Here is a 23923-nt window from a genome sequence, read left to right on the forward strand (position 1 = left end):
AATCAAAGTGGATGTAGCTATGTTAATGTAAAGTAAAACATACTTTAAAGCAAAAAACATTATTAGGGATAAAGAGTGTCACAGAGTATTGATAAAAGGAATAATCCACCAGGAAGACAGAACAATTTTAAGTCTGTCTGCAGCTAAATATATTGCCTTAAAATACATAAAGCAAAAATTGACAATATTACAAGGAGATAATGAACAAATCATCATCACTGGTAAATTTTATCGATAATACACCTCTTCATGTTGATACAGAAAGCAGGCCAAAAATTAACAAGAATGTAGAAGATCTGAACAACACAGTTTAAAAAAGAAAAACGAGCTGAAACACAACATTGTAAATAAACTATACTCCAATAAAATTAAAATAGTAAAAAAACTTGAGTTGATATATATAGATAGAATTCTGTGCCCAATAATTACAGAATACTCATTCTTTAAAAATACACATGGATCATTCATTTATCACACTTTTTTTATCACAATGCAATACAATTAGAATTCCCAGAAACAAAAAGATAATAAAAAAGAATATACTTGGAAATTAAAAGAAAGTAGGTTTTAAAGCCAGTTTGTGTGTTATCATCATATTTGGGGGAAAACTGGTATCTGTCTTAGGCATTGAAAGAAAAAGTTGGAAAGAGGCACTAAAAATGGTTAAGAGTGGTTATGGTTTGTTGGGTTACAGGTGATTTTAAATTTTGCTTTATTTTTTTTCCTGTAGTTAAATCTGTTTTTTCTTTTCTTTTAACATCTTTATTGGAGTATAATTGCTTTACAATGGTGTGTTAGTTTCTGCTGTATAACAGAGTGAATCAGTTATACATATAGATATGTTCTCATATCTCTTCCCTCTTGCGTCTCCCTCCCTCCCACCCTCCCTATCCCACCCCTCTAGGTGGTCACAAAGCACCGAGCTGATCTCCCTGTGCTATGCAGCTGCTTCCCACTAGCTAGCTATTTTACGTTTGGTAGTGTATATATGTCCATGCCACTCTCTCACTTTGTCCCAGCTTACCCTTCCCCCTCCCCATATCCTCAAGTCCATTCTCTAGTGTGTCTGTGTCTTTATTCCTGTCTTGCCCCTAGGTTCTTCATGACCATTTTTTTCCCCTAGTTTCCATATATATGTGTTAGCATACAGTATTTGTTTTTCTCTTTCTGACTTACTTCACTCTATATAACAGACTCCAGGTCCATCCACCTCACTACAAATAACTCAATTTCGTTTCTTTTTATGGCTGAGTAATATTCCATTGTATATATGTGCCACATCTTTATCCATTCATCTGTTGATGGACACTTAGGTTGCTTCCATGTCCTGGCTATTGTAAATAGAGCTGCAATGAACATTGTGGTACATGACTCTTTTTGAATTATGGTTTTCTCAAGGTATATGCCCAGTAGTGGGATTGCTGGATTGTATGGTAGTTCTATTTTTAGTTTTTTAAGGAACCTCCATACTGTTCTCCATAGTGGCTGTATCAATTTACATTCCCACCAACAGTGCAAGAGGGTTCCCTTTTCTCCACACCCTCTCCAGCATTTATTGTTTCTAGATTTTTTGATGATGGCCATTCTGACCGGTGTGAGATGATATCTCATTGTAGTTTTGATTTGCATTTCTCTAATGGTTAATGATGTTGAGCATTCTTTCATGTGTTTGTTGGCAATCTGTATATCTTCTTTGGAGAAATGTCTATTTAGGTCTTCTGCCCATTTTTGGATTGGGTTGTTTTTTTTTGATGTTGAGCTGCATGAGCTGCTTGTAAATTTTGGAAATTAGTCCTTTGTCAGTTGCTTCATTTGCAAATATTTTCTCCCATTCTGAGGGTTGTCTTTTCGTCTTGTTTATGGTTTCCTTTGCTGTGCAAAAGTTTTAAGTTTCATTAGGTCCCATTTGTTTCTTTTTGTTTTTATTTCCATTTCTCTAGGAGGTGGGTGCTTTATTTTTAAAGAGCTTTTCTGTATTGTTAAAGTTTCCTACTTGGATCATGTAAGCATGTACTTTTTTTCTAATTAGAAAAAAATCAAATGAATTTTACTTAGGATGAAGTGTAGAATAATAACTTGCCTAGGCTATTGCAATAGCTTCCTAAGTGGTCTCCTCATTTTCATTCTTGCCTCCAAATACATTCTCTTCTCCAAAGAACTTAGAATAAAATTCAAGTTCCTAACCTTAGCCTGTAAGGTTCTACATGACATTGCTCCAGCCTACATTTCCAACCTTACCTCCAGTCACACTTGCCAGATTCATTCTACTTCAACCACACAGGCTTTAATTTCCTTGAACTCTACGCTCCAGGTTCTTTCCATCCTGGATCTTCACATTTGCTACTCCTTGCACTTAGAAGCCCTACCACCCTCCTTCCCTCAACACTCTCTTTGCCTGGCTAAATCCTAGTTATTCTCCATGTTTCAGCTGAGTATGAAATCCTTAGGGGAGCCTTTTCTGACCTCCTTCCCCAGACTAGGTTTGGTTTCTCTGATATTCTCAAAGCACGCATTGTTCTCCTTCATACTAATAATAAACTTGAAAATATGTGTTTATGTGTTTACTTGGTTATTGTTGGTCTCCCTTGCTAAACTACTTTCTCCACGAGGACAAGGACCACATCCGGTTTGCTCATTGCTATATGCCCAGCACATAACATAGTGCCAGGCATGTGGTAAATGCTCAGTGGATATTTGTTGAAAGAATGCATTAATGAGTGCATGAATGAATGACTGAATCTTCACAAACGCAACTTGAGATTATAAAACCAAAAAGGGAGGTAAAGAAGTTCATGAAGGAGAAGGCTAATAATATGCCACAATCGTGGTTTTAACTTCCTTTTGTATTCTCTTTTTCTACATTTGCTTTAATGGACTATTCCCCTTTAAAGAGAGAAAAGTCCTGTGAATTAGCTTAAAAAAACAAAACAGCAACGATAACAAAGTTGTTACTTCTGAGGCCAAGGACAGTGAAGTAGGATGATTTGAAGATGGGTATAAATTACTAGATCACATTTCATTGTCCTGAAGCTCTGTTTCATTATATAATTGATACAGTACAACATAACCAAAGCCCAATTCAAGTTGCCCTGGATATGCTCTATCTTCTCTTCCAGGGACAACTTGTACACATACAGTCAGCTTGAGTAATAATGGTCTTTGTAATTAGGGCCACTACATAGAAAGAAGAGATACATTTTCCACTGACTCACTGTTGCTCTCTAGAGAAGAAAAATATTGGCTACTGCTTAGGCTTACTCCAGAGTTTAAAGTTTAGGGTATAGTCTTAAATTCTTAAAATACAGCCTTTTAAAAAGATGTTAAGAAAGCAAAGTAGGACACTCTTAATTCTGTGACACCATGGACTTAAATTCACAGACACTAACTTCTTTTCAGTTAATCCCACCCTCAGAAGAAAGTCATGGTGGTAATTTCAAAGTCAAATTCTCTACAAGAGCTTGGTGTTTTAACATAACCACTTTTTCCAAAATCTCAGTCTTTTCCTTCTATTTGATCTAGTCATAAACTAGATGCTTCATAGTTATCTGCATAATTAAACCTAGACGATATCTGCTTGAGTATTTAGTCCCTTAATTGTTCACATCTTTCCGCTGTTCATCTCTTTTCAAACTTTACTCCCAGGTAACTCCAGAGTTCTACAATGATGTGTGAGACCAAGTCAAGTTATTCATAAATAATTCTAAAGTAAACTTATGCAATACAGTACAGAAGAGGCAGGGTACAAATTCAAACATAATTATGTCCAATTACGATATACGAAATGAGAGAGACAGGATTTGTAAATGCGCCACACTTTTCTTTATATTCCTTTTAAATGTCAAGAAATTCAATTAATATAAACACAGTACTCATAAAGGCATTGTTAATAATTATTAGTGCACAAAAGGAAAATATTTTTAACTTAAATAGATCCAAACACTGAGAACAGGACCGAGGAAGCCAAATAACACTGTGTGCTCAAGAGTATTTCTTATTCAAGTAAACATGTTGTTAGTATGGCACATCAAACTATTTATAATCCTCTGTTATTTGTATATTCCAGAACAATAGTGAGAGCCTAAACAGAGAACACTCGAAATCATTTGATTAAATCAACAAAAAGGAAACTAAATAAACTTTTCTGGTGACAGTAATGACCAATTGCTATGCACCTGACTGTATCATGGTATAATCAATTGGCTTAAGTTCTTCAAACTACTGAAATAAGTGGACCAACGATTTCATGGTCATATTTCAGTTATTTAGCTGACCATGTAGTAATCTAATTGGTTAGCCTGTAAATTCTATCCAGCTATCACTATAAAAATGGAATAGCTTATTAGTATGAGAAAACAGCATTTCCTACTAGATTAATAGAAATGACTGTAAATGATGAGAATAGTATTAGAATTGAATTTAGGCCCTGCCTGAAATATGTCAGAATAATAAAGAGAAGATAGTAAACATTAACCAATTTTTTCAAAGTTTTTTAAATTTTTTATCAGTGGTATTTTACCACTTTTCCTCCTTATTCATGTTGTTTCAGAAGAAATTAATAAAATCCAACTCTCGTTTCATAGTCATGGTGACCTCGAGAGTCTCAGTTTCAGCGATATAGAAAGCTTTGGCACTGTTGCATTCCACAGGATAGGGAAGGGTTAACAACAGCTTCCTAAAAAACAAAACAAAATAAAAACCTAGAATCAGTGATATCAAGACAATGGGAAGCAATATATATCACCACAATGTTAGGAACCAAAAAACTATTTAGTATACCATTTTTTTGGCCTTAAAAATCCAACCAGTGGTTTTGACCACCCCTCTTTTTTTCTAAATTGACCTCATTTTGCATTATATACACGTAGTCTCAGGCTATGTTTATTGGCATAGAAATAGAACCATTGCAACTTTAAGTTGGCTGGATAGATCTATTGCCAGTCATACTTATGTGTAGATGGAATGTGGCTGCCTGATAGAAACCTGAAAATTGGAATGGTTCTAAATAATTCTTCTAACACAACTGAATCTCTACTACTACATTAGGTGTAGTTATTGAAATTCAGGCCTGGAATGATTTCAATACCAGATCAATGAAAGTGCTTTTCTCTGCCTGCTTCTGTTCTTTCTACTATACATTGGCAAAAATTTCCTGTGAGAGATTGCTGAGTGTAGTTTGCAGTTTATGGCTCAGCTTCTGGATAATTGTATGCTTTAGATGCATGGTTGGGATGAGACATCCATAATTCTGTCATAGTGGTATGAATCTGAATTATGCATAGGGTCGGCACATGCTGGTATCTGAAGAAAATTAAATACATGAAACACTTGTTACCTCACATTCTCAGTAGAGAAGGCTTGAGTATCTCTATAAAAAGTGGGCAGAAAAGCTCTTTTAGAAGGTATAAGGTCCAAATCAGTATAGGAAATGTGGTAATTTTTAGGGGTACTTATTGAATACTTGTACAAAGAACTAGTATTTGAAAATAAAGCCCTTGAAAATCAATTGCTTCTTTGCTCATTTGCAAAGACCTAAGTTCAGGAAACTGGGCTCATTAAAAGTATTTATCACACATCTCTGGAACCTATAGGAGGAATTTTCTGTTACTCTTGTTCCATTCCAAATATCTGGGGTAGGAGAAACAACTTTCTCCACTTGAAGTAATGAAATCGCAATGTTTCTTAATATACCCTGTAATATTTGGCATCTCAAAAAAAATGGGTGCAAAAACCATTGAGTCCTTTTTTTTTTTTTTGGCCATGCTGCACAGCTTGCAGGATCTTAGTTCCCTGACCAAGGATCGAACCTGGGCCCACGGCAGTAAAAGCACCAAGTCCTAACCACTGGACCACCAGGGAATTCCCGAGAGTCCATCTTTTTAAAGTTGTTTACAATATAGGTTGTACTAGAGTTAGATTTGCTTTATCCCTTATTCTACAAATGATAGTATATTCACTTTTAAAAGAAAGCAAAGCTCAGTGGTGGTAGCTTCATTGCACTAAAAGACACCTAAAATCAGTTGAAGAAGGAGTTCCAATGATAATGTGCACTTCTCTATCCAGAGAGAAATAAATTCAAAAGAGACAGTGGCCATTGGAGTGGTCCATCTATCCCTGCATTTTTGTCTAGTCCTTAGTAGTACAGCTTCCCATGCTAAAATTTTGAGTAGAAACTGTGCAACTTATTTAGGCTCTTAGAAGAAGGAAAATACTGTGTGATATCTGAAGTGAGAGTTATATTTTAAACAATATAAAATTCTACTAATACTTAATCATATACAATTCATTGAAGAACAGGACTGTGTTTTATTTCGGTGTCCCCCCAGTGTCTAGCAGACTTCATAAATGTTTGTTGACTGAATGAATAAACGAATGAAAAGCAAACAGGTCACCACAAAATGATATTTGAATAACTGGTATAAATTAGTACTATAATAAAATATGAATGAACATTTGAACCCAATCCCTCTGCCTCTACTTTGAAAATATATTTGCCTTTTAAGAAGCTACAGTTTAGTCACTGATCAAATGTTTATCCAGTGTTAATTTTCATTAGAAATTATTTAAATGCAAACAATAATATATGAAAGTAAAACCCCAAAATTATCTGTACAGTGAACTCTATAGACTCACATGTTTACATTTATATTAGAGAATTCAAGTTGATGTTTCTTTCTTTTTTTTTTTTTTTTTTTGCGGTACGCGGGCCTCTCACTGTTGTGGCCTCTCCCACCGCGGAGCACAGGCTCTGGACGCGCAGGCTCAGCAGCCATGGCTCACGGGCCCAGCCGCTCCACTGCATGTGGGATCTTCCCGGACCAGGGCACGAACCCGTGTCCCCTGCATCAGCAGGCAGACTCTCAACCACTGCGCCACCAGGGAAGCCCCAAGTTGATGTTTCTTGCAAGAGATTTAAATAAAGGACAACCTTGTTCTGTACATATTCACATAATGCACTTTTTATTTTATGTAGTTAATAAATTATTTGATTTACATATCTGGGATAAAAAAAGGACATGGCCTTTTTAACGTTTCCTATTGGAGACATAACTATTTTCAAAGAAAGTGCAGAAATAGCTACTGAGCTGCAGTTCACTATTCCATTTAGAAAATATTTTTTTAGGTGTTTACGTCTTTGAATATCAGCCAACTCTCAATCTATTGGGTTGGCCAAAAATTTCGTTCGAGTTTTCTTGGAAGACATATGGAAAAACCCGAAATAACTTTTTGGCCAATGCAATAAATCAAAGGAGCACCGCAAAGGTGAGATAATCTAAAGCAACACACAACCAAAAATTAACTCATATTTGTCTTCAGAGTGTGTTTTTATTATCACATTCAAGGAATTCATTTATGATATTCTTAGAATTCATCTTAAAAACTAATGAAACCCCATATGAAGATAAAGTCAGGAGATTCTGAGACATTATACAATTTCCCCTATCTTTCTTCCTTTCTATCTACTCCATGTTGGGAATCTACATACCAAAACAACGTTGTAAAAAATGAAGAATTCAGCAAACTGTTTTATTTCTTTTCCATCTACAATGCTAAAATTCTGTTTTATTTATAATTTTAATGCAGTTGACTATCAATAGACTGATATTACTAGTCAATTCAGTTAAAATAAATTCATTTGTTTTGCCTTATAGATACATTAGCAGAATGTCCGCTCTTATCTTTCTTGGAGCCGGTAAGCATAGTGTTACAGGTGTCAAAGTTAGAAACTAAAGAAAGTAGATGTGCATATCAATAAACTAAAAAACAAGACACATTTCCAATAATACAATTTCAGGTAATAGCGTGGCTCCAAAGCATGTTCAAGTGTTTAGGAAAAGTGATAAAAACTTTAATTCTATCTTCTGTCTTCTATCTTAATTAATGAATCTTCTTCTTAAGAGACAGTACCTTCATGCACTGAGCATTTAATGTATAAGTACTGTAAGATCCAAATGACCTAGTGCAGCCTACATTCTATGTGGAAAAATATCTCTGTGTGAGTCTTTCATTTAGTGAGCTCTGATAAATATCTGGAATGACAGCATAGCCAGAGCAGCTGCCTAAAGATGGATGGAGACAGTGAGAACTGCTAGGGGAACGGAAATTAACTCCATAGTGTGTAGATATGTGTGTGCTTTTAACAAGTGCACAAATATCATGAAAAATTTGACTGTTCATTTAACCAACTTTCCTTGCAAAGTTTGTGTGGAAGAGTAAATGCGTGTATAACATGTAATGGAAAAAAATTACAATACTCCTTGAAGTGAATGGTAGGAATAGGGAATGTAATTTTTATAATATGAGACTTTTTTTGAGTGAATACATTTTTGAAATCATATTAAGTAATGAGAAAATATTTGATATGTATTCATCTGTAGATCATTTGGGGTTAAATGCATCTACTGTAGAAATCAAGGTTAAGCTATGCATTTTACGTTGGGTTGTTTACACACAGAAGTCTTTTGTACCAGAGATTTAATTTTGTTATTTTCTTGAAGCCCTACAATCAACAAAGGACAATTGTAGGTACTGATAATGGAAGGAAGAGAATGTGTTAGGAGCTGACTGCTCCCCGCACCCAGTTTGAAATGTCTATGAGTTACAAAGAATCACTGCACTCAGCCAAAGTGTGCTCACTGCTATACATCCAGATGAAAAGTGAACAAAGCAGTGAGATATTTAGACATTTTATCTAGCACCTGCCAGGTTCTATAGATTCCCTCCTTATAGAGTTAGTTTTGAGAGACAGGGCTGATTTATCCAGGTTTCAAGATAAACATTTTTATCAGAATTTTACCGTATACATTGTGTTCGGGGAACATGATTTGAACTTGTATAATAACAAGACTACTTTGAAAATATCAAATGTTTAGTTGAATTATTCCATTATCATCTGCATTATTTTTAAATGTATTCATGTAACTTGAGGATCTAGTGATAAATTAGCTGTTAGAACTTTTGTTTTAAGCAATTGATAAGACTTTTTGTTGATTTTTAGATGAATATAATCAAATTTAACCTTAGAGCCCCACAGTATCCAATATGCTTAAAGATTGCTTCTTTCATGCCATCACTGTACCAGAAAGCCACATGCAAGACTTACAACTTAAGAGATTTTCACCTCTAGCTATTTTTCCTGACAGATAAGCAAACTGTATCTGAATGTCAAGGACTATGTCTTGGTGGTATCAACCTAATCCAAATGTATGCATGTAAAGTAGGAAAAAATCTAGGTATTTACAAATATATGTTTATATTACCTAGATCAAACATCTGAATGACTGACTTTTTCACTTTTCTTCAGACTTTAGGAGTGATACAAAATAATTACGTACACTTTTATAAAGGATATTGACTAAAGGTTCATTAATATTATAATATTCATTATTCTAGTTCTAAGTTTTACTCACTTATTAGGAGTACGGAGGTCAAGGGTCATTTCCTGAACGTTGAGTTCAATTTCAGAAGTGATCGTATTTGGCAGTTTAATTTTAATCTGAAAGAGAAAATGAAAAATACTGTTGTCTTGAGGAACAGTTAATTTGAAGAGTGCAGTAAAAGACAGGGGAATGAGAAGTAATACTTATTTAATGCCGACTATGTGCCAGACTATGCTCTTTCCTCGTAACAATCTTGAGAAGCAGTGATTATTACCCCCATTTTACAGATGGAGAAACCAAGATACAGAAAAGTTTAGTGAGTGACCCAAGGCAACTGTCTGTAATTTGACTAAGATCTATCTGCCTCCAAAACTATTATAGAAACACTTTGGTTACATGCCTGTACATTCACTGCTTGAAGGTGCATACTAGTGCACCTGCTAGAGTTGGGGACCTTCAACTACTTTTATATCACTGGGTACTTTGTATAAAAAGTGGTTAGTTCTCATGTTGGGTGTGGGTTGGTGATGCCATGTTATAGTCTCCTGGTATAAACTCCCATACACATTTCCTGGAGAAATGTAGGGGTCCAGAAAAGTTGTTAACAGAACAAAAGAGAAATAACAATATGACCCCTACACAAAAATGGGACTATTTATTGATTTAGTAAGATTTCACTTAAAACTGTCTCATCTCAATTATGAGCTAGAAGACTTGAAATCTTGGATATCTGGTGAGTTCAGAGCTGGAATAGCAAGCATAAAAGCAACAGGTTATAAAGGAAATACATATCAAATAAGTAGTGGGAAAAATTAGAATTCCTTATAAGAAGCTTAAAATAGGCAATAGTGTTTTTGTGATATAAAGTATGTGAATGAATACATGTCTGTGAGTTATATTTTACTTTATTAAACTGTATATAAACAAACATTTGTAAATAGAGCTCTACAGGTCCTACTATCTAAATATATCCTTTAGTTAATATTTTCATTAAACAAAGAATTACCTCCTAATTTATATTTTGAAAATTCATATCTTCTTAATTAGAGATGCTTTGAATGAGAGAAATAGAACATTTCTCAAAGAGGTAGTTATAGGGGCTCTACCTCAAATTAAATGAGCAGTCTACTGGACAAGAAAGACCTATTCTTACTTCAATAACATTCAGATCTGATAGTCAGGTTGAGATGTTCTTTAGTTGCAGGATGACTCATTTCACCTGGACTAAGAAGTACAAATATTTGCTTCTTTAGTTTGAAATGTTTATCTCTTTCAAGGTAAAAAATTATTTCCCCAGGGTCGAAATGACATTTGAGTAAGGAAAAAAAAATTATGACAAGTGAAATTTAGATACAACTTTTGGGTAGAACTTCAAAGTGGTTCTTAAAATTGTTTGCAACTCTAGTTAAGGGTAATTCAGAAACAACTCATTAATTTTTCCTCTTGAGGAAATTAAAATTGTGTACTAAAATGGTTTCAGAGGAGGGACAGGAGAAGGAACAAATTAAGTTCCTTAATGATACACATTAATATCTCATAAGGTAGAAGATTCAATGAAGAGTCAACAGAGAAACTCCTCCTGAAACATGAATCAGACTTCTTCAGAAATACTTTTATTGAATACCTGGAAAATAGACATTGTTATTATTGACTTCGAACTGACTGTACCCAAGACCTAACTTGTCCAGTATTAGTAAATACAGTATGTCACTGACCAAACAAAGGGATTGATGTTCCTCTCTTTACATAGGAGGCAAACTGAATTCATTTCAAAGAAAAATTATTTTAATAGGTAAACTAATGAAAATAGCTAAAAATGTCATTGGGAAACTTTCAACCTTTTGGGAGCTCAACCTTTGGAGTCAAACTTGGGCTTGAATTCTGGTTCTGTCACATATTATTGCTTATTAGTTATCTATTGTTGTATAACGAAAACCAATTATACTTCCTCCCCCCCTTAATTTAATGGCTCAAAACAACAATAAACTTTTATTATCTTACACATTTTTCATAGGTTAGGAATTCAGGAGTGGCTTAGCTAGGTAGTTCTGGCTTAGTTAGGGTCTATCATGAGGTTGTGGTTAAAATACTGGCTGAGCTGCAGACATCTGAAGGCTTTACTGGGGCTAAAGAATTTGCATCCAAGGTGGCTCACTCACATGGCTGTTGGCAAGAGGGCTCAGTGTTAGGGGAACCACTGACCAAAACCACCCACCCTGGCCAGGCCCGACAGTAACCACTTGCATGAGTTATCTTACAACAGGAGGTCCTGGTAAGGAATGCGGAACTAACAAGCTACTACCAACCGAAGAATTCGGGAAAGGTTAAAAGGAGACGTCAGTCCATATGTCCTACCAACCTCCCAGAATCCTCCTCGCTGGAATCCATCTTGGCTGAGCCATGCGCACACCAGCAAGAAGGACCCTGAGTCAGAGTGACTGGCCAGAGACAACCCGGAAACTAACCCCATTACCATAAAACCTGAGGCTGAGAGCCATGTGGCAGAGCAGTTCTCCTGGGTTCCCTTACCCTGCTGCTCGCCACCCAGGTGCCCCTCCCCAATAAAGTCTCTTGCTTTGTCAGCACGTGTGTCTCCTTGGACAATTCATTTCTGAGTGTTAGACAAGAGCCCACTCTCGGGCCCTGGAAGGGGTCCCCCTTCCTGCAACATCTGTTCTTCACCACATGGACTTCTCCATAGGACTTAGGGCCCTGAGTGTCCTTACGACACAACAGCTGTCTTCTCCCCAGAGTGAATGATCCAAAAGTGTGAGACAGAAACCATGCCTTTTTAAAAAATGTAGCCTCAGAAATTATACACTTTCATTTCTGTAATATCCTATTGGTTATACAGGTCAGCCCCATTCGATGTGAGAGGGGACTACACAAAGGGATGAATATCAGGAGGTGAGAATCATTGCGGACCATCTCAAAGCCTGGCTACCACCATACCCAACACTAACTTCAATTTACACTTCTGCCTTCCGGCCTTATGAATAAAAAGTAACAGGAAAAGAGTCCACTAATTTAAAGTTTGTGAGATCCCTTTTTCCCATGTTCAGCCTGTCTTCGGGCAAGTAGTTGAAACTACTCCTTTAGTCTCTATAGGAATTCACTTTGGGGCTTTCCTAGAAATGGGTAAATGTAGGTCAAATTACTTACAAATTATTTTTCATTGTCATTCATTTATTCTCCTCTATGTGTTGTAAAAGAGCTGGCTTAATATGCCAAAACCTTTGGGGTGGGGTCATTAATGTGAGATTGTCATTTTGAGTTTTAAATTTCCTCTTTATTGTCTTGTTCTTATGCTAAATTTATATGACAAGGTGGTTCTTAAAATCTATAAGTGATTAATACAGGCTCCTCAGGTCCTCTGATGAGTGTCTTTGATCATATTTTAAGTTGTTTGAAAATTGAAATGAGAAGGCCAAACAGCAAGTGTTTGTTGGAGATCAACCATTTTAGGCTTCCTCCTGAACTATCATTTCCTGAATGCCAGAACAAAAGAATAAGTGATACATACCTTATATATATAACTTGACCAGTCTATGCTACCTACTGAAATTTTAGTGAAGCTTAAGATATACAGAAAAATTTGGCCTGTCGCTTTGGAAGATAGTCTTACTTTACAGGTTCTAGATATTGTAAAAATATTTTCATTTGACAGAAATACAGCAACTACCTCCAATATACTTGATTTTTAGCAAAGAAATTAAGACTATATGAGTTTCCATTTGAAACATAACATTAGGAAACTTTGATTAACAGAAAAAGTTTGGGTAGGACCCATTCTGAATTGCTTCAGTGATTTAATTTCCCATTGTTTTACTATGGAAACGCATGTGAGATATTTTTTCCATTGCAGCCATAATAAATATTTTATAAAAACTCTCAGGAACAATGATAATCTATAGGAAAGTGAAAAAATGTAAAGGTGATGGACCCCCTACTTTGAAATTGTATAAGTATTTACCTCTGGAGAATAAAAATATAGAGGTATGTGTTCTCCAAAACTAGGACACAAAACCAACAGATATCTTCTAATATTAATGGATACATTTTCTATAAAGTTACCATGGTGAAACATTCCAGTACTATATGGCCATGTCTGTTTCATAAGATCATGGAGCATGACTCCTCTCCTCTCACAGGAGTCAAGAGTAAGTTTAGTTTAGATTTGCGTTTCTCTAATGATTAGTGATGTTGAGCATCCTTTCATGTGTTTGTTGGAAATCTGTACATTTTCTTTGGAGAAATGTCTATTTAGGTCTTCTGCCCATTTTTGGATTAGGTTGTTTGTTTTTTTGTTATTGAGCTGCATGAGCTGCTTATAGATTTTGGAGATTAATCCTTTGTCAGTTGCTTCATTTGCAAATATTTTCTCCCATTCTGAGGGTTGTCTTTTGGTCTTGTTTATGGTTTCCTTTGCTGTGCAAAAGCTTTGAAGTTTCATTAGGTCCCATTTGTTTATTTTTGTTTTTATTTCCATTTCTCTAGGAGGTGGGTCAAAAAGGATCTTGCTGTGATTTATGTCATAGAGGGTTCTGCCTATGTTTTCCTCTAAGAATTTGATAGTTTCTGGCCTTACATTTAGGTCTTTAATCCATTTTGAGCTATTTTTGTGTATGGTGTTAGGGAGTGATCTAATCTCATACTTCTACATGTACTGGTCTAGTTTTACCAGCACCACTTACTGAAGAGGCTGTCCTTTCTCCACTGTACTTTCCTGCCTCCTTTATCAAAAATAAGGTGACCATATGTGCGTGTGTTTACCTCTGGGCTTTCTATCCTGTTCCATTGATCTATCTTTCTGTTTTTGTGCCAGTACCATACTGTCTTGATGACTGTAGCTTTGTAGTATAGTCTGAAGTCTGGGAGCCTGATTCCTCCAGCTCCGTTTTTTGTTCTCAAGATTGCTTTGGCTATTCAGGGTCTTTTGTGTTTCCATACAAATTGTGAAATGTTTTGTTCTATTTCTGTGAAAAATGCCAGTGGTAGTTTGATAGGGATTGCATTGAATCGGTAGATTGCTTTGGGTAGTAGAGTCATTTTCACAATGTTGATTCTTCCAATCCAAGAACATGGTATATCTCTCCATCTATTTGTATCATCTTTAATTTCTTTCATCAGTGTCTTATAATTTTCTGCATACAGGTCTTTTGTCTCCTTAGGTAGGTTTATCCCTAGATATTTTATTCTTTTTGTTGCAATGGTAAATGGGAGTGTTTTCTTGATTTCACTTTCAGATTTTTCATCATTAGTGTATAGGAATGCAAGAGATTTCTGTGCATTAATTTTGTATCCTGCTATTTTATTCATTAAATAAATATCCAAATTCATTCATTAGCTCTAGTAGTTTTCTAGTAGCATCTTTAGGATTCTCTATGTATAGTATCATGTCATCTGCAAACAGTGACAACTTTACTTCTTTTCCGATTTGGATTCCTTTTACTTCCTTTTCTTCTCTGATGGCTTCACAGGTGAATTCTATTATACATTTAGAGAAGAGCTAACACCTATCCTTCTCAAACTCTTCCAAAATATAGCAGAGGGAGGAACACTCCCAAACTCATTCTACGAGGCCACCATCACCCTGATAACAAAACCAGACAAGGATGTGACAAAGAAAGAAAACTACAGGCCAATATCACTGATGAACATAGATGCAAAAACCCTCAACAAAATCCTAGCAAAGAGTATCCAACAGCACATTAAAAGGATCATACACCATGATCAAGTGGGGTTTATTCCAGGAATGCAAGGATTCTTCAATATATGCAAATCAATCAACGTGATACACCGTATTAACAAATTGAAGGAGAAAAACCATATGATCATCTCAATAGATGCAGAGAAAGCTTTCGACAAAATTCAACACCCATTTATGATAAAAACCTGCAGAAAGTAGGCATAGAGGGAACTTTCCTCAACATAATAAAGGCCATATATGACAAACCCACAGCCAACATTGTCCTCAATGGTGAAAAACTGAAAGCATTTCCACTAAGATCAGGAACAAGACAAGGTTGCCCACTCTCACCACTCTTATTCAACACAGTTTTGGAAGTTTTAGCCACAGTAATGAATGGATTCTTGTCATCAACTGAAAAGCATTCTTAAGTCTCTCCTATCCTAAAAAAAAAAAAACCCTAAACCGGGCCTCCTCTTCAACAAACCATCTCCTCTCTCTCCTCCCTTTCACTGCTAAACTTTCTCAAAGAACAATCTATATTTGCTGCCTTCTCTTCCTCAATTCCTATCCACTTCTCAGCTTTCTGCAACCCAGTGTTGGCCCCTACCATGCCTCTGAAGCTGCTCTCTTCCAAAAATCACCAATGTCTTCTAAACTGATGAATCTAAAAATTTCTTCTGCATCCTAATCCTGCTTTACTTTTCTACAGTGGGAGATACTGTTATAGCTTTCTCCATCTCTGCATATCCTTCTGAGTTCCTCTTCCTTTATCCATCCCTCAAATATTTGTGTTTTCTATGGTCAACCTGTGAATCTGCTTGCATAGGTTCAGAAGTTTCTGCCAGTTCTGGTTCAAGGATTCTGGACCATATAATTAAATATTTGATTAAACCTCCTCAAAATGACATAATCAGAATGTAAAATTACTGATTTTGTTACCAAGTAATATGTATAAGATATCTTTCACCCTTATTTAATACCTGACCTTAAGCCCATCTCAAACACCCTGTCCCTCTCTCTTACCTCTCTGTCTTTCTCAATCTCTATCTGTGCATCTATCTATCTCTATCTCTCTCATTTTCGGGGACTTTTATTTTCAACTCTACTAATTTTGGTATTATTTAAAATTTTAAATATATATAAATTCCATCATCAGAAATATATTAAGTCTATACAATTAGATTAGCTTTTAAGGGAGGTATTCATCCCCCTACCATCGTTATGGAAAAATATTATGATATTAACTATAAATGTATCTATATTACTGAAAGAACTATAAGAAATTTAATTGAAGGTTTACTGTGCTGCCTGGAGCTGATAATAAGGAATTGTATTACAGCTGAAATATCCTTCTCCCTGACACACAGTCTGATAAATAACCAGTCAGGTAAGGTTAGCATAATCAGAAAGCCTACCATAAAAAGGTGTCCATCCTCCAGAATTTTAAATGGGAAAGAGAATCCACTCCATTTTCAAGCAGCCAAATCTATTTATTCATAAGAAGTAAATGAAAACGACTGTTTTAACCTTAACAGAGAAATCGGGATTTGAGAAGCATGCCATTAAAGAAAGAAGTGAATTCTTAGAGGACATGCAGACACTTTGCTCAGAATGATTGATAGCTCTTTCTGAGATGAATATGTGTGATAAAACATGTGACTCTTGATTGTGTCTGCCAGATGGTGACTGACTCCTATGCCATCCCTGACTCTCACCCCGTTCCCAGTGAGGTTTAAAGATGGAGTAAGGCTCATATCCCAGTGAGGAGGTGACAATGAAAAATAAAAAGAGGCTTAATGGCTTGTTTTTAGTCACATTAACATGTCCCCTTATCAATATAGATCCATTATAGTAGGAGCACCAAAATATTATGTATCCATGGCAGCTCAAAAAGAGTATCAAGCCATCTGCAGGTTTGTCCCCGCTCCTAGGACAAATGATGGGCCATTTGGCAGAATATCAACAAACCTAGCCCCATTCATTTTTGGATTTTAGAGATAGTGTGCTGTTAAACACCCATGGGTGAAAATGGAAATCCACTGACCTACTTCCCCACTCACCCATCCCCATTTCTGCCACAAATAGTCCTATGGGGAAGCCAGGCTATCTGCTTACATATCTTTGATACCTAAAATTCCTTTTCCACTCTCCCCAACTGGCACCCAAGAGGTCAGGTACCTCAGTAATCCCTGTTTCTCAGGGGTAGGCAGGTTCCCATTCTTCCCACCTTGTTTCTAGGACAGCTTTTTGGCTTCTCCATCATCATTGTTTGCATTTCTTTTTTTTTTTTAATAAATTTATTTATTTTTTATTTTTGGCTGCGTTGGGTCTTCGTTGCTGCACGCGGGCTTTCTCTAGTTGGGGCGAGCGGGGGCTACTCTTCGCTGCGGTGCATGGGCTTCTCACTGTGGTGGCCCCTCTCGCTGCAGAGCACGGGCTCCAGATGCGTGGGCTTCAATAGTTGCGGCACACAGGCTCAGTAGCTGTGGCCCCCGGGCTCTAGAGCACAGGCTCAGTAGTTGTGGGGCGCGGGCCTAGTTGCTCCGCGGCATGTGGGATCTTCCCGGACCAGGGCTTGAACCCATGTCCCCTGCTTTGGCAGGCGGACTCTCAACCACTGTGCCACCAGGGAAGCCCATTGTTTGCATTTCTAAAGCCATGTCACAATTCCAACCTCATTTCATTGAGTCGATGTCTCTTAGTTTTCAATACCTAGCCTGGAACTTGAGTTAGAATTTACAATGTCTGTTAGAACTTTGTCTCTGATTGTTGACCCCGTCCCAAGGGCCATTTATTCTGTCCCTGGTTAGACCCATTTCTGCAAGTTTCCTAGTATCCCCCTCAACTCCTCCCCCTCTCCAAACATACACATGTTACTTAAAAACAGTTCTACTTCATTCCAAGCCTGATGAAAGCCAGCACTCTGTGGTATTATATTCTAACCCCTGCAGAGAGCAAACACCAACTCTGAAAATCAACATCTCTAGTCTCTGTCTTTGAATTCCATAGAGACTTGTATTTCTAACAGCCTGCTGGACACATCCAACAAGATTTTCTACAGGCACTTCAAACTCAATATTACCCGAACTTAATATTTTTCTTATAGAACTTTGTCTTCTTTCTCTTTTGCATTCCATACCTGATCCCTACAACACAAACAAAACCACCTTTGTTTACTCTCATTCCAAAAGTAATAGTAGTTGTAAAAAATATAGAAAATTCAGATGAGCAAATATGAATAAAAAACATCTCTAAGATTACCATCCAGATATAAACCACTTTACCTCCCCATATCTCGATTAATGCCATCACCATTCACCTAGTCACTCAAGCTAGAAATCTGACTCCTGTTTCTCCCTTACATATCACATTCAACCACTTTCTAAATCCTGTCGATACTACCGTGGATCCTTGAACAACACTGGGTTTGAACTGTGTGGGTCCACTTATATGTGTTTTGTTTTTCAATAAATACATACTACACATCTACAGTTGGTTGAATCCATGGATGCAGAACCACAGATGTGGAGGGCCAACCATAAAGTTAGAAGCAGATTTCTGACTGTGTGGAGGGTAGGTGCCCCTAACCCCTGCATTGTTTAAGGGTCAACTGTACCTCCAAAATGTTTACTGAAACCATTCTTTCCTCTCTATCTCCACTGCCATAGTCCAGGCTCTTACTTCTCTTACCTGAATTAGTGCAACTGTCTATCAACTGGTTTTCCTATCACCAGTCTCCCAAACTCACACTCATCTCTTACCATAATCTCCACCAACAACTAGAATTGCTCTGAAATACACATCTACTTGTTTAACTCACTTACTTTAAAACGTCGAGGATCTCTAATGCCCACAAAATAAGTCCAAATTTCATGGTATCTTAGTCTGCTTGGGCTGCCATAACAAAATACTATAGACTGGAAAGTCTGAGAATGCCAGACATGCCAGCATGGTTGGCTTCTGGCGAGAGCTCTCTTTCTGGCTGCCTTTTCACCGTGCTCACATGGCAGGGATAGAAAGCAAGCAGGGCAAGCGCTCTGGTATCTCTTTGTATAAGGGCAGTAATATCATCATGAGGGCCCCACACATGTGACCTCATCTAAACCTAATTACCTCCCAAAGGCTCCATCTCTGAATACCATCACACTGGGAGTTAGGGCTTCAACATATGAATTGCCGGGGGTGGGGGGTGGGGGACATGATTCAGTCCACAGCATATGGTATGATATTCAAAGACTTTTACAACTACCTCTAAGCTGGGTATTCTGTTTTATCTTTTATTACTCCACACCAGTGCATTCTGGGGCTCCAAGAACATCACATATAGTTCTCAAAACACATCATATACTTTCACAGCACTATGCCTTTGCTTATTCTGTTTACTCTGCTTAGACAGCTGTTCCACCCTGGCAAACTATTATGTTCCTCAAATGTCATCACATCCCACCTGTTTTGTGAAGTCTGCTTGGATTTCCTCTTTTTTGTACCCATATCACTTCTATCAAATTCAAACTGCCTGGATTCAAATCGTAGTTCTGCCAGAGTTTAAATGTGTGACCTTAAGCAAGTTATTTAACTTCCTTGTGCTTCAGTAACCTCATTTGTAAAATGGGGATAACAGCACTTATTTCATAGAGTTTTGGCATGGGAATAATGAGTTACTATGTGCAAAGTTCCTAGAGAAATGCCTGGCACATAGTAAGCATTATATAAATTGTTTTCTGTTACTATATCATGTTAAGTGAAGACAATCAGGATAGAAACTTTTATTTATGGGCTGTAAATGTAGGGAAATGGCTCCACTATGGCATTCTGGCAACTGTGCACTATTCACATAGGCCACGTAAGCAAGGCTCAACTTCAGTCTGCCCTAGGTCTTGGCAGAACATCCTGTGATTCTCTTACAGCATGAGAAGATAGGCAGTCTTGTGAGGAGTTGCCTCAAGGCTGTTTCTTATCTGTCTTTCGACCTTGGAGGCTCCCTATCTTGCAGGAGGATGCCATGATGTTTCAATGAGGCATAGGATTTTCCACCTCCCTTCCCCTGGGTATAGAGGCAGGCTGTTAAACAGCTTAGCTGCAGTCTATAGTTGGCTCTTCAGCAAGAGTGCCCCACTACTTGTGTCACCTGTCATCTGGCTCCTGTAGTTCAATGTTGTCCTGTGGGGCAAAGGGACATGGGGAGCTGATACCATGCTGATCTTGCTTATGCCGTCTGTATAAGTAATAAACTATATCCTTTTGGACTTGTTTCCTTATCGGATGGATCTATGAAAATATGTGCTGCTGCTTATGGACTATTTGACCTCTTAACAGTTAAGCACCTGCAGAGAAGGAGAACCTTATATCTATTTTGTTCAACACTGTATGTCAAGTGTCTGGCCTGTAGTAAATGCTCAATAAGTATTTGTTGAATTTTAAAAATTACAGAAAACAATGATAAATATGTATTCAAGGATATGTATCAAATCCATTATAGTAGAAGTCTTGTGGGGAGGGATGGAGAGTATAGAAGATAAAAGAGAAAATATAATTTAAGATAAAATAAAATAAGACAGAGGCATTCTACTCATGAAGTTTAAGGAAAAACATGCATGTCACCTAGGAGGAAACGCCCTCTAGACTCTCTTATATCAGTGTAAGAGGCATTGTAAGCATGACCTTATTTTCCCAACTGTAATATAAGGAGGAAAGTCTAAATCAACACTTTCAAACTGTGTTACAAAGAGCCTCAGTTTTTCTCCTAGGAGCTGTCTCATAGATGATAGCACCCTTTTAACCAAGGCAGTAGTACGTGTTTTATATGTTAGGCTTTCTCACAGAATTTTGTTTGAAGAAAAGACTTGGCAGCTAAAAGCAAAACAAAACAAACCTGCAAACCACTGGCTTAGTTCTAGCTCTAAAATTAATGTACAGCATGATGACAATAGTTAATAATACTGTATTGAATATTGGGAAATTGCTAAGGGTAGATTTCAGGTGCTATCACCACACACACCCACACACACAAATGGTATGTGAAGAGATGATATGTTAATCAGCTTGACTGTAGTAATCATTTCACTATGTATATGTATATCAAATCAATATATTGTATACTTTAAATATATACAGTTTTTATTTAGAAAATAAAATGCCCAAATATAGATTAAGGCACGGGAAGCTTGGTAACTACAAACTCAGGAGTAGAGCAGCAGGCATAATTTGGATAATGGAACTCTCTGGGTTGGGGTTAGAAGGAAAAGATGGAAGGTTTGCTGAAGACATACATATTCTTAACTCAGAATTTTGTTTAGGATCAACACTTTGATTTAGGACTCATAAATCTTGCTTTCTTATTTGGAGTCTGGGGAGGGTAAAGGAAAGGCGGTTCTTGTAAATTTTTAAACCCCAAATCAGTTCTTGTATTTAAACAGATTGTTTGCGTTCCTATTACCTTCCTCAGCTTAAGCAGAGGGCTTCTTCTTAAAGTCTCTGGGTCAGATTGTTACATAGAGACCAGGTCCAGGACCCAAATAACATATTTAGCCAATTCTAAGGTGTAATTTTCCTCACATTTTTATGTTTCTGTTATTGGGATGAATCACACAATGTGCATATTTAATATAGTAGTATACCTATTTTTCCTATGTTACTAAACAAATGGCACATCTACAATTTGATGATGTCTTAGAGTTGAAAAAATGCCATATTATTAACAGGAATAATAAGCTTAAAAATTGTGCCAGAAATATCTGAGATGAGGTCATTAACCTCTGCAGTCGGAGTCTTCCCAGCAGGGTTAAGCAATGACAGTGGGTGTCATCATTAATATGCCTATAGGATAAAATTCAAGCGCAGATCTGTTTTCTTTTTTCCTTTTTGAGGGACAGCTTACCAGTACACCACTGTCCACAATTATTCTTTACTCTTGTTACACTCAATGCTTACCCAAATAGGTCATGCTATTTCATGCCTGGATACCTTTCCATGTGCTCTTACCTCTGTTTGGAATGCCCTTCTTGGAATGCTGTCCACTGGAGAAATCCTATCCACCTGGTGTTGATCCCCTTCTGCCCTTTCTGCTTCATGTCACCACGTACCTGGTATATGCCTCTAAATATGTACTTGCCATAGTGAACTGCAATGACTTTTTAGGTGTCCATCTCATTACCTGTAAATTCCTTGAGGGTAATTGACTGTTTCTTATTTGTCTTTGTATCCCTAGTACTTAGGACAGTGTCTGGTATGTAGTAGTATTTAAAGATTGAATGTATGAAGAAAAAGAAAGAGGAAAAGAATGCTATACATGTGGTGAAGTGCCATGGCACCAACAAATGTTTCATCTGTTTCTGGCATTCAAAGGTGTCCATGTCTTACCCAAACCGTCTGAACTCCTGGCAAACTTAAAATTGTCAACACTGAATTTAATTGTTAATAATAAAATGGGTTCATTTATGTTAGTTTAGTCTCCCCAGTCAATTATAAGCTCATTAGAGGGAGGGATCAAGTCTTTTTCTGTACATACATGTTGAGTTTTAGATAAATTGTGTACTCCTACTCTGAGGTGTGATTTAGTTTCCAAGATTCTTCATTCAGCATACCTTTATTATTAATGCTGGGAGCAAGCTGCATGAGGGAAATGGAAAGGCTCACAACAGTTTTATTTATTTAGGGCCTAGAATTTCTTTAGAGTTTAGAGTAATCCGCAATACCAAACATCAAAAACATAATCCTACAGTCATTTAAGAGAGAGAAATTTGAATATTACTGGTAAAACCCTGGGAGCTAATTACTTCAAGATCACTTGAAACCTTAACTCATTAAGTTTGAAAAATCTCCTGAGGTCCTTAAAGACGCTATTCCTATTATGTTATGTGATCCAACTGAATGTCTTAGATTTTGCTAATAAGAGAAAGCCTGAAGTTTATGCAAAAGAGAGAATGCATTTATCTTTTGCTTCAGGAAAAATATTAAGCATCTCCTATGGGTACTTCAGTACTCTGTGTTGTAGAGTATTATAAGAGAGGGAGGGGAAAATACAGATGCACAGCCCCTGATCTCAAAAAATAAATTCCCAGCACCAAACACCAGAATTACTAGTGTATATTGCCAAAGTGAGTTGCATTCCACACTCTTGGTTAGGCCCAGTAAGGAAGTCTTATTGATATTGTTGGTATCGCTACTGTTATTATACAGAAACAGTGGCTTGGCAAAGGATGCTCTTCAACATGCTGTAGTGTCATTCAGACAAGGGAGCCAAGTAACATTTTGGATGTCTTTTGAGAGGGTTAAGTCAGTAGTTCAGATCCAAAATTTAAGAAAAAAAATCCCCTTTTATGTCCCCCAATGTAAGTTGAGTCATTAAAGAAATACAGATATAAGAGATAAGACCGATTCAGGGAAGGAAATATTACTTTTTGATTGACTGTCACTCATCAGAAATTAATAACCAATCAGATGACATGTATGGGACAGAACTAGGATGAAAGAAAATTCAGTCCAGATTGGGCAGTTTTATTAGGACTAGAAGTAGTGCGTTATGTCATATGATTCTGTTTATTTGTAAATCTTATCCACATGTGTAAACTTAGTTTATTTTGTACATGTTTGCCAATTTTAAACTGTCTATCCTATTATTCCCTTAGTACCTCAAACATAGCAACCACTATTTTTAAAGGGTTTACAGCCTTGCCTATGGTATTATGTATACAACAGTCAATTTAACTATAATGGTCAAATGGAAAATGGGGAAGAGGGGAGAGGCTTACCACTAGATCCTTACAACACGCAGTTGAAGGGTCCTTTCTGGTCAATCCTAGGAACATATCTTCAGTTCCCACCTTCTGTTTGAACACAATTTCATATCTGAAAA

At 36.9% G+C, this 23923-nt stretch overlaps 1 protein-coding gene and 1 non-coding gene across 2 annotated transcripts in view; both read right to left on the minus strand.

Annotated features, from left to right (window-relative positions):
- Positions 1-4542: 4542 nt before the first annotated feature.
- The window catches only part of DNAAF6 (dynein axonemal assembly factor 6), a 33993-nt gene continuing 14612 nt past the window's right edge, over positions 4543-23923 (minus strand). The window contains exons 4-6 of the mRNA XM_060002433.1: positions 23820-23916; positions 9408-9493; positions 4543-4672 (exon numbers count right to left, since the gene is read on the minus strand). Coding sequence (XP_059858416.1) covers positions 4543-4672; positions 9408-9493; positions 23820-23916 — 313 coding nt within the window. The remainder of the gene's footprint in view (positions 4673-9407; positions 9494-23819; positions 23917-23923) is intronic.
- TRNAK-UUU (transfer RNA lysine (anticodon UUU)) lies at positions 5784-5856 on the minus strand. Its single transcript has one exon. It is a non-coding gene; the product is annotated as a tRNA-Lys (tRNA).

Source organism: Delphinus delphis, chromosome X (assembly GCF_949987515.2).
Source record: "Delphinus delphis chromosome X, mDelDel1.2, whole genome shotgun sequence".
Classification (NCBI taxonomy): domain Eukaryota; kingdom Metazoa; phylum Chordata; class Mammalia; order Artiodactyla; family Delphinidae; genus Delphinus; species Delphinus delphis.